At 46.7% G+C, this 13,152-nt stretch overlaps 1 protein-coding gene across 2 annotated transcripts in view; it reads left to right on the top strand.

The window, feature by feature from the left end:
- The window catches only part of ILDR2 (immunoglobulin like domain containing receptor 2), a 707,528-nt gene that overhangs the window by 630,827 nt on the left and 63,549 nt on the right, over positions 1-13,152 (top strand). For both annotated transcript variants that reach the window (XM_086935538.1, XM_086935539.1), the window contains exons 7-8: positions 8,378-8,494; positions 12,772-12,973. In XM_086935538.1, coding sequence (XP_086791664.1) covers positions 8,378-8,494; positions 12,772-12,973 — 319 coding nt within the window. The remainder of the gene's footprint in view (positions 1-8,377; positions 8,495-12,771; positions 12,974-13,152) is intronic.

Genomic DNA, 13,152 nt, shown 5'->3' with positions numbered 1-13,152 from the left:
TATTTTGAGGGGGGCTAGGTGGGATTTTGCTGTACCAGTCAGGGCTGCAATCCCGTAATTGAGCCTGGAGAGCACCAGTGCTTGGCTGGCTTGTTGAAGGTCCTTGGGCGGGAGTAATGGCTTTATTTTGTGCAATCATTTCAAATTGAGGCAGACGCTTTTAGCAGATCTTGTAATGTGTTTGTTCAAGTCCAGTTTCGGGTCTAGGGTGATACCTAGAGATTTTACTGAATCCGCCAGGGTGAGGTTACCATTGAGGGCATCAATAGCTTTGGGCCATTCTGCAATTTGGGAGTTCTCTTCTTTGTTGGAGATGAGGAGTATTTCCATTTTCTCATGATTGAGTTTTAGGTAATTACTTGAGAGCCAATGTTGAACCTCTCTGAGCGTGGCGTTGAGTCTCTGAATGTCATCAATGGAGGTGGTTTCCAGATTAAATGTGTGTCGTCAGCATATAGGTGGAAAGGAATGTTGGAGTTTCTGAGTAGAGTGGTAAGGGGTTCAATGTAAAAGTTGAAAAGGCTGAGGGGAGAGCACTGACCCTTGTGGAACACCCCTGTTAACGGGGTGGAGGTCGGACTCAAAGTTTTTGATTTTTATTCTTTGTGAGAGGTTATGGAAGAAGGAAGAGAACTAGTGTAGGACTGTCTCTTCAAGACCTGCCCCTTCTTGTAAAACCTTGATGAGAAGTTTGTGATCGACCGTATCGAATGCAGCCGATAGATCCAGGAGGATGAGAAGGCAACACTGATTCGAGTCAAGTGACTTGTGTAAATCGTCTATGGCATTGAGGATTGTGGTTTCAGTGCTGCAGCCTTTTCTGAAGCCCGATTGGTGGGGATCTAGAAGGTTGATGTTGTCCAAGTGTTGTGTCAATTGAGGAAGTACACATCTTTCCAGGATTTTGGACAGAAGAGGTAGGTTCGAGACAGGTCTGAAGTTATTCAGATCCTCAGTGTCTAGGCCGGGCTTTTTCAGCAGTTGCGTGACTTGCCGACTTTGAGGCAATCTGGTACACTCCTGATCTCAGTGAGCTATTTATGATCTTGCACCATAGCGGGGCTAGGACAAGCTTCAAGTCCTTGGTCAGTTGAGGGGGTAGCTGATCAAGGGGATGAGGGCTTAGCTCTGGAGATTAGTTTGACTATCTCTGCTGCCTGAATGGGAATGAAGGAGGACCATGGTTTTGGGGGGTTCTTGGAAGCGCTGTCGTTGGTTGCAGGCGACTGGATCCTGGTCGAGTGGATGAGATTGGAGCCAAGTGAGTGATCGATCTTGGCGATTTTGTCGTTTAAAAACATGGCGAAGTTGTCACATCGTTCTGAATTGAGGAGGCAACGGGCTTGGAGGTTTGTTTCTTGATGATATTGAAGAGCTCTTTAGGTCTGTTTTTTGCATTGTCTAGCGCGGAGCAGAAGAAAGATGTGTTTTCGTTCTTAATGTGCTTTTTGTATTTCCTGCGGGCTGCTTGGAGTTGATCGCAATGGAAGACGGTGGGGTTGTTCTTCCAGAGTCTTTCTTAGGCTCTTAGTTGTCTTCTTTCTTTGTTGATGTCAGTGGTGAATCAAGATCTGGATGGAATGCTCCTGTTTTTTCTTTAGTTTCAGAGAAGCTTGTTGGCCCAGGGTGAGCGTCATATTTGAGTTGTAGAGAGAGGTGAGTTCGGTAGTGGGGAGGTGATCAATGATGTTGGGGAGGAGCGAGCTTATCCTTTCTTCTAGATCAGCTCGAGGGATCTGAGCTGTGTTTCTAATCCATTTTGGGGGTCCTGCGTGGGGTGTTAAGTTAGGACCGATTGGTTGATGTGAAATAGGATGATGTGATGGTCAGACCAGTCTACTGGAAGGATGTGGTTGATGGTAATTGTATTGCTTTGGGCAATAATTGCCTCAAGGGTTGCTCCTCTGTTATGCGTTTCTTTTGAGCAGTGTTGGGTCAGATTGTTTTTTAGTAGGAGGTTGTTTAGGGTTTGAATTAGCAGGTTTTTTGTTTCATTCCATCTTAGATTGAGGTCGCCAAGAATTATGTTGTTGTTTGAGTTTCCGATTGAGCAATGGGCAATCAGATCAGGGAGGTGTTCCCCGAATGCGGAGCCGTTGCCTGGGAGGGTGGTACAGGAGGTGGCAGAGTGTTGGCCTGTTGTCACTTGTTTTGATGTTGACTGTGAGACATTCAAAGGAGCTGAACAGGCAAGAGGCAGTTTCCGTAATGGAGATGTTTTTCTTGTGAATGATTGCTATACCCCCTCCTCTTTGAACTTTTCTGTGTTTGATGACCATTTTAAATCCAGGAGGCACCAGCATGTCCATGCAAGGGTATGAAGGATTGTTGAGCCAGCTCTCTGTGATGAATGCTATGTCTATATCATGGGAGAGGATGGCTTCTGCTAGTTCGGTTGCATGTTTAGAAGCTGATCTGTAGTTTAGGAGCATGCAGTTGATGGGGGACCCTTCCTTGCTCAGATTCTTAGTGGATGGTGCCCTAGGTAGAGAAGTTTGATGAGCCGGGGGTCTAGGGGCTTTCGGTGGAGGGTGGTCTCTTCCGACTCCCATAATCACTTTGATCACAGATTTGGGGGAGGAATTGGAGGGAGATCGTAGGTTGTGGCTAAGTCTGTCGCTTCCAGAGAGGACAGTGCAGCTTTTGATCTTCTGGGTCTCACTAAGCGATTCTCAGTAGCCGTTCTTCTAGGGTTCGATGGCCGGGACCTGAGGGGGACAGGTGGGCTGCTGGGGGCGGTACCTTGGCAGGCCAGAGGTGGGTGAGATTTGGCGATGTGGTGGGGCGATGAATGGGCTTTCAGATCCAGGTGTCCAGTTTGGTTAAAGTTTCGTTCAGGACTCGGATCAGGATTTCAAGCTGAGTTTCAAGGTGGTTGAGGCGATGCATCATGCTATCCAAGGTGGGAGGGACGGTGTCTTGGGCACAGTTGCCCGAGGAGGTGGGGGGTTCCCAGTTATGCTGGCTATTGAAGGAGGAGCTGCCTGATTTGTCTCTGGGAGGGATCCTGGGCAGGAGGAGCACTTGTTTGTATTGTGGATTTGGCTTCGCGAGGCCTGAGGGAGGAGTAGAGTCATAGGGAGTCTGTGCTTGGGAGTATGACTCATTCCTGGTTGGATGGTTGGGATGGAAGGGGAGGCGAGGGTGGGAGGGTCGTCCATCAGGGGGATGGGATCGTTATTCGGAGGTGCAAAGTTGCGGGAAGTATCTTGGGGGTGCGGGAGGTTCTCATAGAGGACGCGAGAAGGGTCTGGTGCCTCACCTGACGTGGCAGGCTCTCTGGGGGAAAGAGAGGGGTTCGGGCCAGGTCGAGTAATGTGCAAGGGGGCCTTTTTTAGCGAGAGGTAGAGGGAGTCGAAAAACTCGAGGTTATTAGCTTGTATCAGGACTGTGTCATTTGAGTAGATGGTTATGGAGATATTCCCGCTCGCGTCGGGCGGTTAGAGAGAGAGGTCGTCAGTTTGCGTCTTTGGGATGTGATGGTGGATTTGGAGATGTGGAGATGTGCAGTGGGGATGGTGTTCCAATTGTCGGGTCTCTCAGTATGGAAGATAACATCCCTTTTTTTCTGCCTTTTGGAAGAGCAGTGGAAGGTGTCTGCGAATAGTGTTTCGGGGTGCTGTCTGATCAGTCTATGTTTGAAATTTCTCTTCGGTGTACTTGAGAGGTTGGAGGGGAAATTAATCACGAAGGAGTTCGGCCCGTGAGGTTTCAGGTAATTTGGTGTCCGTGGAGTGGCAACATTTAGCGTGGCCGCATTTTGTCTGGGTTCGGAGGGAGGCGGATTCCCTATGGGTTGTAATAGAAGTGTTGTTGTGAGGAGGAGAGAGTGTTTTCCAGTCAGGTGGGGGGATTGGGGAGCTCGTGGTCTACCCTCCCGGGAGAAAGTATCCAGTAGTCAGGGAACGGGCGGAGTAGGGCTTCTCTAGGACCAGGTTTGATGGTATGTGCTGGGCTGATATCCTGGGAGGGAGGCCTTTATTGTTAAAGGTGCCCTCTATAAGGTGGCAGGGGCTCCTCTGCAAAGTTACATCGGTGGTTCAGAGATTAGGTCCCTGGTGACCATTTTGGGGACAGGCACCCAGGGGCTGCCTACACTAACCTGTGAGTCCATGTTAAGATGTCCGGTGCATCGGAGGGGCATTGGTTCAGGACCCTCTTGTGGCCGGTCCCCGCTTTGGCTTGGCGAGGTCTCAATGACTCCACTGAAGCAATCAGGAGAGCTTGGTGTTTCGGCCGAGGGCGGCCATCTTAGGGTCAGACACTATACATAATAGTCTTCTTACGTATTCCGAGTGTAATTTAGAAATAAGCTATAAATTGATTAGGTATGCTGCTTCAAAGGATACCTTTTAGTGCCCTGCAGTAGAGAAAATATGGTATTGATGATCCTGTGTGCTTTGGTTCCAGATGAGTGCAATACCGTTCAAGTGACATGCTTAGGAAGCCCCATGTGACTCATGTGAAGGACTGTGCTTACTTCAAGGGTGGACCGCTTCATAATAGAAGAATTGTGGCCCTTTAAGAAGTTTGATTGTCTGGGAGGTTACCTCGGGGAAGCACTTGTGGTGTCGAGCATGTCCAGGGGATTGAGGTCAGGCCACAGTTCTGTGCTCTGATGCCCTGGGGAGCGGGAGCAGTCGACTTGCGGGGCCTGAAAGATGAGGACGATCTGCAGGGTGATTCTATCCTTGCCGATGGGAGTTTACCGAGTGGCCATGAGTATGGTGGCCATTACGGGGTCAGGCAAAGTGAAATCAGGTTATATTGAGTCCCGGGGCTCAGCTCTCGCCTCGGGTCAACCTATTTTCCGTCGGGGTCGAGAAGGTCCAGCCTTACTCTGGTAAGGTGGATTGAGGCTTCGTGGGGGCTTCTTGGGGCCTTATTACTGGGTGTTTCCTCTTGTGACCCTGCGTCTGGTGGCCATTGCCCAGTCAGGCATTGTTGATTGCGGTAGTTGTGCGGCGGTGCTCAGTGCTGGGCTGAAGAGTGCTTCATCGTTCTTAGGCTGCCGGTTTGGACATCATTTCTCATCTGGATTTTGGGGCTCAGCTGGTCTTGAACGGAGGTATCTGAGGGTTGCATCGCTGGCGATGGAATTCCGATGGTGAAATTCGTAGCGTTTGATCCTCGTATCCTGGGGAGGCTGCGTCGCAAATTTGAGCTCACCCCCGTTTGGAATTGGCCCGGTGAGTCAGTCAAGTATCTCTTGGGGAGAGGTTTGAGGAAGTCGGCCCGTTCGGGATTTACACTATTAGTGATTCCGAAGCCTGGAGCAAAGTCCTGGAGCTCTTCCCCACGGCCATTTTGATTATGGTCAGATAAGTTACTAATTTTGAGGAGAATGACCAACCTTGCAGGAAAGACACAGCTGTACAGTGGGAAGAATAGCCACAACAACAGGGTGAAATAGTTTTTCTAAATAAAAAAGCACCCAATCTTTGTGCAATCAATCAATGGGTGCAGTCAGGAATAATTTACATTTTTCTACTTGCATAAAAGACTTACGCACCTGGGCCGTTAGTAAATCCAGCTTCCCAGAGTACAACTAAACCCATGTTTGTATGGAATAGGGAATAATGTTTGGTATTTAGTGTTACCACACCCATTTCCTCACATCATTACATAATTCCAGGCCTTTTTCTGGGTCTAATTCTTCCAAGCTTGATCTGGACAATTTGTCCCTGGAAATAGTGTAGTCTCACCACATGCAGTAATTCTGCAGGACTCACAATATCGACTTAAGCGGAGAGTCAGGTTTCCTTCATTTTTTTCGGTCGAAATGGTGCTAAGAGGCTCCTCACATTGAGGGTCCGTGTGAGGGGGACTTTAAATTCAAAATCAGGAACTCTGAATAGGACATTCAGTTGGACGGCTCCCCGTGGAGGGGGTTAGGTGGTCATAGGATCCACTGTGTCTTTCCTGGAGACGTGGGAAAGCAGGACTGTGCTCCTGATTCTAGTGTTTGCAGCAGAGGCCACTGCTGAGAAGGTGGTCTGGGTGCACCACCTCAAGAAATCCGTTGTCCTGGGTGCATCACACATCTGGGCTGCTGCACATGTTCGGGCCAAATTAGACTCTTTACATTGCGGATTTTACTTCGCGATGCATTCAGAACGTGGTCGTTACAATGACCGCGTTGTCACAACGTACTGCCATTACAACACAAGTCGTTAAAGCGGCTTGCGCTCGATGGTGCGCTGGACTTAGGAATAGTATGATTTACTATTCCAACTCCAGTGTGTGCAAAACTAGGGAAAGTGTTGGAATAGTAAATCATACTATTCCTTAGTCTAGAGCGCCATCTAGCGCAAGTCGTTGTAATGACTTGCGTAGTAAAGGCACTGCGTTGTAACAACTCGGTTGTGTAACCACCGCGTTGTGTTTGCACGCGGTGTAATATCCGCAATGTACTCTGAGGGCCCGATTCACAGAATGAACTTAAGACTCAATCCTAAACTTACTACTGTTTTGGTATTCACAGATTGCACTTACTACTTTTGGTATTCACCGCATGAACTTACTCATTTCGCTATTCACAGAAGTTAGGACTCCTCACTTTAGGACTCCTAAATGCCTTCTGTGAATACCGAAAGTCTTAAAATTAGGATTTTTCTCAATTTAGTAGTAGTAAAGTTAGGACTCCTAACTTTACTACTACTAAATTGAGTAAAATCCTAATTTTAAGACTTTCGGTATTCACAGACATTTAGGCGTCCTAAAGTTAGTATTCCTAACTTTAATACTACTAAATTGAGTAAAATCGTAATTTTAGGACTTTCGGTATTCACAGAAGGCATTTAGGAGTCCTAAAGTTAGGAGTCCTAACTTTACTACTACTAAATTGAGAAAAATCCTAATTTTAAGACTTTCGGTATTCACAGAAGGCATTTAGGAGTCCTAAAGTTAGGAGTCCTAACTTCTGTGAATACCGAAATGAGTAAGTTCATTCTGTGAATACCAAAAGTAGTAAGTGCATTCTGTGAATGCCAAAAGTAGTAAGTTCATTCTGTGAATACCAAAAGTAGTAAGTGCAATCTGTGAATACCAAAACAGTAGTAAGTTTAGGATTGAGTCTTAAGTTCATTCTGTGAATCGGGCCCGTTATTTCCCATTAGGGCCTGGACTAGTCTTGCCCTTCTCTGGTCTTCACTAGGGCATCAGCAGGGGTAGAGAGTGAGACAAAAATCACTTGGTATTATGGTGCTGATTGTACCTCCTGTATGTGACTCCATATGCCCCTGAATGAGAGAGAATACAGCGTGCTGAGGCAGCAGGGCTACTCTTTGTGTTCAAACCTATTTTTGTTTAGAGTATTTTAATATATGTTTGTTTAAATCTATTAAATGTTGAAAATAGAAAGCAAACATTGCCTTTACACAAGCGTTACTTTCTACGATAGAAAAGATTTATTTCTCACTGCAAAATATCACAGACTTGTGAAGATATTCGGTGTTTATGAATTTAATTAAGATACCCATAAAGGAGAACTGGAGTTGCAGGTAATTAAATATTCTCTTTATCCTATTTCTTTCCCCATGAATCAGAACACCTGTCTCTACCGGAGTCCATTATACCCCTACAAAGGTTTGCAGACTTGCTCCCGAGTGCCCAGAAATCTGCAAACCTACATTCTATTAGCAGCGAACTCTGTTGCAACATGGCAAGGACTGTCAAGGGCTTGGACAGGAGAGGGTCAACATCTACTAATATTGAATAAACCTCTCGCAGAGTGAAACAGATAGATTCTCTTCAAGGTTTGTGTCGTAAAGGGAGGGACAAAGAATACAAATAAATGTTTCAATATTGGTGGTTCCAGCAGTTGGAACCCCATATGTTAATGTTTTTATGGCTCTTTAACCCCTTCACTGCGGCAGCTATTCCGCCGCAGTGCTAAGGGGGCAGGGGGGCCGCGCGGCACGCCCATGCTGGTGACGGAACCGCTCCGTCACCAGCCGCGGTTGCGCTGTGCTCATGACGGAGCGGTTCTGTCACGGCCCCGCCCGCTCAATAGAACGCTCAGCGCCGGCGCGGAATCCGTGCCGCGCGAGCGGGCCCTGACGGAACCGCTCCGTCATCAGCACAGCGCGACCGGGGCTGATGATGGAGTGGTTCTGTCACCAGCAGGGAAGGAGTTATTAACTTTTGACATACATGCCATGTGTTGGTGACTCACGCTAAGTGTATATCTCAGTCTTGGAATCTCATAGATTAAATTGAATGTAAACACAAGCATCATACCTGTTAGATGTGTTAGGTAAAAGGTCTGTGCAGGCAACAGGTGATGTGTTGAGTCTGTGCATCTGTCTAGAGCCTCTTGCTGTTGACTCTGCTCTTTAAAGGGCTATCTTCTGCTTGCTTCTCGTGACTCTTCTAGCCGTGCGCAAAGGGTACCGGATCCAGGCAGACAAGGAGCGGGATTCGATGAAGGTGATGTACTATGTGGAGAAGGAGCTGGCCCAGTTTGACCCAACCAGGAAGATGCGAGAGAAATGTAAGTTTCACCTCTGTGGGATCTCTGTGTTCGAGGGCCTGGAGCACCTGGCAGAGCTCTGCCTGCAGGCTTGGGGAAAGGATGGTGATGTTACTCCAGTTGTCTATTACTCAAACTAATAAAAACCAACAGGAGGGGGTCACTGTTCTGTCGGTGTGAGTGCTACAGAGTCACTCTTACATCGATATGTGAGTTAGTGGAGAGTAGAAAGTGGGAAAGGATAGATCTAGGTCTAGGACCATCTTTGCCAGGGGGGAGACAAGTCTTGTCTCTTGTTGCACTCACACACCCCGAGGGATGTCATGCTTCATCATTGGGCATTTGCTCCTCGTCGGTCCGGCGCTGCAATGCCCTATGGGTCCCCGAAGGGTCACTTTGGGGGAGATCTTTTAAGAGAACAGCCGTAAGCTGAATGCGGGTGTGTGGAAAGGGTCCTGTGTGCACAGTGGAAGTGTGTGTGGATAATAAGATAAAAATGGCTAAGGGATACCAGAGAAGAAAGTCTTTAATAATGTTGGTTTCCTTGACATATTAAAAAAACAGAAGGTTATGAGTTACGCCTATGGGCAGTAATGTACCCCTGGTAACTAGAACGGTCAGGTCCGCATGTTTTGCGCCTAAACGGTCATCGTGATCCTTGGCGCTTCATCAAGATAAATGATATATAGTGAAATGTGCAGTGAAATGTGCAAGTGCTAGGGGTATACTAGCCCCCAGTGTAAACGGAGCGAGCAAGGGCTGTGAAAACTACAGCTCGGTTCCAACGAATGAGTTAATCCGCTCCTAAAGGTGACCTAAAGGTACATGGAGAATAACTCCATGGGCTTCGGCGTCAGTAATCCCGGAGCTTCATGGGAGTTTTCCAGTAAAAAGTTGCCTCTCAGCACCCACCCCAACTGGCGCCGGACCGAATGTTACTCCAACTTTACAAAGAGAATCGTCTCTTGACTCGGCTCATATGGGAGAGACCCTGGAAACAGGGGCGGCCTTAGGCATGTGCAAGCTATGCACCTGCACAGGGCCACCAAACCCCAGGGGCCACCACACCAATATATATCCTTAATATAATAATCCTCTGAGGATGGATACATATTTGAGCGGGGCCCCTGGCAGTGATTTGGCAGCCTCTGGCTCTGTTCCACTTCCAAACATCCTGACCCACCCCCTCTTCACTGGCCTCCGCGCTCTGCCCCGCCCGGACCCCCTCTTCCGGGGCCCCTTACCTACGCTCCCTGCCCAGGGCCACCATGAGCCTAGAGCCGCACCTGCTGGAAAGGGCCTGGCTCCAGGATTCTGGTGCTGGGGGTCCATGAAGATACCATGAGCTGCCAAATGACAGACAAGTTTTGGGAGGGGCGGACGGTAACAGAGGTGGCATCTACCGGTGTATGTGCTTCAAGGTCATCTGCTTAGATCAGGTATATTTTCCAGATATAACACACAAAAGAGGAATATAACCGATGGACAGTTCAGTTGTGAGCATTGATAAATAAAGTAGGACTCGCAGCAGATTCCAGTAGGAACGAGCAACTTTCAGACAAACACAAGAAACATACATAAAACTTCAAATCGAATTTGTTTTTTCTATTGCAAATTACTCTGACAATGCGAATTTGCATTTAGCACTGAGCAGTGGCTGCTAGAGAACTTTCAAACTGGTGAGGCATAATGCAAATCCATAAATTCCCTCAAACATGCGAATTCGACTTCTCCTAGAAGACCAGTTGGAGAATGGCGCCTAAATATGCATTTAAAGCAGACTTGTCACAGAAATCGCCGTAAAAGCTACAGGTCTGACCTCCAGGTGTGCAGGAGACTCAAGCAACGCTCCTGTAGGTGGTGATGAGTCTTGGAGTAACATTATAGAAAGAGGGTGCGCAAGGAAACGAGGAGCTATAGCAGCAGTAACTTACCTTAATTAGCGCGCAAATAGTGTTTCAAACAATGGAGCTTTAACTATATCGCCCCATCCCAAATAGAACATTTTCGTTTTTAGTAAAGTCGTTTTCTTTTTTTCTGAATATATCCTTAAAACTCCAAACACCACTTTACAATTATCTCAGAATACAAAGTTGTCCCCAAGTGCGAGTTTGTCAGAGCCTGACAACACACAACTTCTGGGCCCGACTCACAGAATGAACTTAAGACTCAATCCTAAACTTACTACCATTTTGGTGTTCACAGAATGCACTTACTACTTTTGGCATTCACAGAATGAATTTACTACTTTTGGTATTCACAGAAGTTAGGATTTTGTCTTAAGTTTGTCTTAAGACAAACTTAAGACAGACTTAGGACAGACTTAAGTTAGGATTTTGTCTTAAGTCTGCCTTAAGTTTGTCTTAAATTTGTCTTAATTTAAGACAAAATCCTAACTTCTGTGAATACCAAAAGTAGTAAGTGCATTCTGTGAATACCAAAATAGTAGTAAGTTTAGGATTGAGTCTTAAATTCATTCTGTGAATCGGGCCCTCTGATTCCAAGTGTCAGCTTGCTAATTTTAGTAAATAAACCTGGCTCGTCCCTAGTAATTAGTTTCTCATAATTTTTTTTTTAATAGATTGTTGATACTAAACCACAGTTTGTCGTTTTCTGAACATACCTTGTTGCCCCAAATACTAGATTATCATATTTTAAATACGAACACAGCATCTTGTATGCATATGTATATTACTGTCTGCGTGGAGAGTACTGCCCTCTTTCATGCTGGTTTTGCCGGGTGCAATGTGTCTTGAACTACATTTTTATGGGAAAAAAACTGTTATGCATGCAAGATGTTTTTTATAGGTTTGTCAGAATGCTAGTCTGCCCTGTTGCTAGTTTTCATCTTGCTTATACAATCTGTTTATTTGTTAACCTCTCCCATTTTACTCAAGGATGGATGCTTCCATTATATTATTTCATTCTATTGGTATAGGTGACACTGTGAGTGTTTCATGGAGCTGGTGTGTTTCTGTCACGGCTGTATTTGTTGGTTTGTTTTATTGCCTGGGATGGTGGGGGAGTGATGATATGTTTACCCCATTGCTTGTGTTGTGCTCAGTTTTTGTGTGTGGAGAGGGTGCATGCCTCATTGGGTTGGGTACCCATGTCTGTATGTGTGAAGGGTGAGAACATCACTTGGTGGAATGCTAATTACTGTGATGTGTGTGGATGGTGTGAGCTCTGCGAACAGTGGGGGAGATACCAACTTCTGTGCGCTCTATTTGTGTGCGCGTGTTTGTGCACAGAGTGTGAACGTCAATGGCGGAGATATCAACTTTTGTGAGAATGGAGGATGCAAAATCCAGAGGGATGCCTATTTGTGTGTGTGTTAGGTATGAACCCCACTGCGTGGGATGCCTGTCGCATTGATGTGCCAGCATGATAAACGTCACAGGTAGGGACGGGTGCCCATTGCTGTAGTGTACCTGGTGCGTGCAAACTTCACTGGGGGCCTATTCTTTTGGGCTGACATTGTCCTCAGTGTGTGGTGTACTCCACACTCGTGCATAGTTTTTTTTGTTTGTTTCCATGTGGTCCTCCGCGGGTGTGATTGCTTTGAATGTGCATGCATAGGGTGGACTTGTGGAGATTGTCTGTTGAGTTCAGTGTGATAAGTTGTGTTTTGTTTGTATTTTGTACTCAGGATTGAGAATTGTGGTTGTATCTTATGCATATGAGACCTGCTCTGTATTTTAAATTAGTTTCGTGTTTAGCTTATGGAGGTGTAAGCTGTGATTTTGTTTGTTTTGGGTTGGTGTGGGGTGTGTCCATGTGCCCGTCTCTTCTTTAAGCAGGATGATGTGTGGCATATTATGCTTGTTGAATCTCCTCCTGTGTGTCCTGGGTGAATGTAGTGCTCTGTGAGTGATCTGTGTACTTCTAGCTGTTAGAATGTACTTCTACTTGTCCCGGTGGAGCATCAGTACCTCTACTCTTGCTCCATAAAGCATTCTACGTGAAGCAAGGCCTGTGTGAAGCTAGGGCCCTGCCCACCTTGTTCTTGATGGGCACCTGAGAGGTCACCTCAGATACCTTCCGCTAGCCTTCAACATGGAATCCGAATGATGCCATTTATAGCAAGGCTATCTGCCTCCTCCTTTCCAGATTCCGAGAAGCAGTACGGAGGATTCCGCAACACTTCTCAGATAAAGTCAAGAACTCTCTCTGACCTAGTGTTAAATTAAAAACATCCAAACATGCATGATAAAACCACACGACTTGGCAAGCTCGGATGCCTGATTAAAGTTTTCCAGGAAGAGATTCTAACATTGCTTTGTTTTTGCATCTCCCAGATAACAACACTATCTCTGAGCTCAGCTCCTTGCACGAGGAAGACGCAAACTTTGGGCGGTCGTACCGGCAGTCCCGTAGAAAGCCGCCAACTGGTCGGGAACTGGATGGGAACGCAGAGTACTACCCTCAGGCATCTGGTGGCTCCACAAGGCAGCCATCTAGTTCCAGTTACAGAGAAGAAAGGAACAGTCAACGGAACAGGTAAGGTGCCTGGTGAAGGCTACCTGATGACTTGTAAACAGGACTGAAACTGTAGTTTGGTGAATAAATGCATATACTAGGAGTACCACCATTTACATCAAAGAGTGCTTATACCAGCAGCGCCTGGCATCAAAGAAGAATGGGGGTAGGGGCAGGCAAATGAGTGGTGGGTGGGTGCA

This window comes from Lissotriton vulgaris, chromosome 8 (assembly GCF_964263255.1).
Source record: "Lissotriton vulgaris chromosome 8, aLisVul1.2, whole genome shotgun sequence".
Classification (NCBI taxonomy): Eukaryota; Metazoa; Chordata; class Amphibia; order Caudata; family Salamandridae; genus Lissotriton; species Lissotriton vulgaris.
The sequence above is the reverse complement of the archived record's forward strand: the minus strand, read 5'-3'. Positions and strand labels throughout refer to the sequence as shown.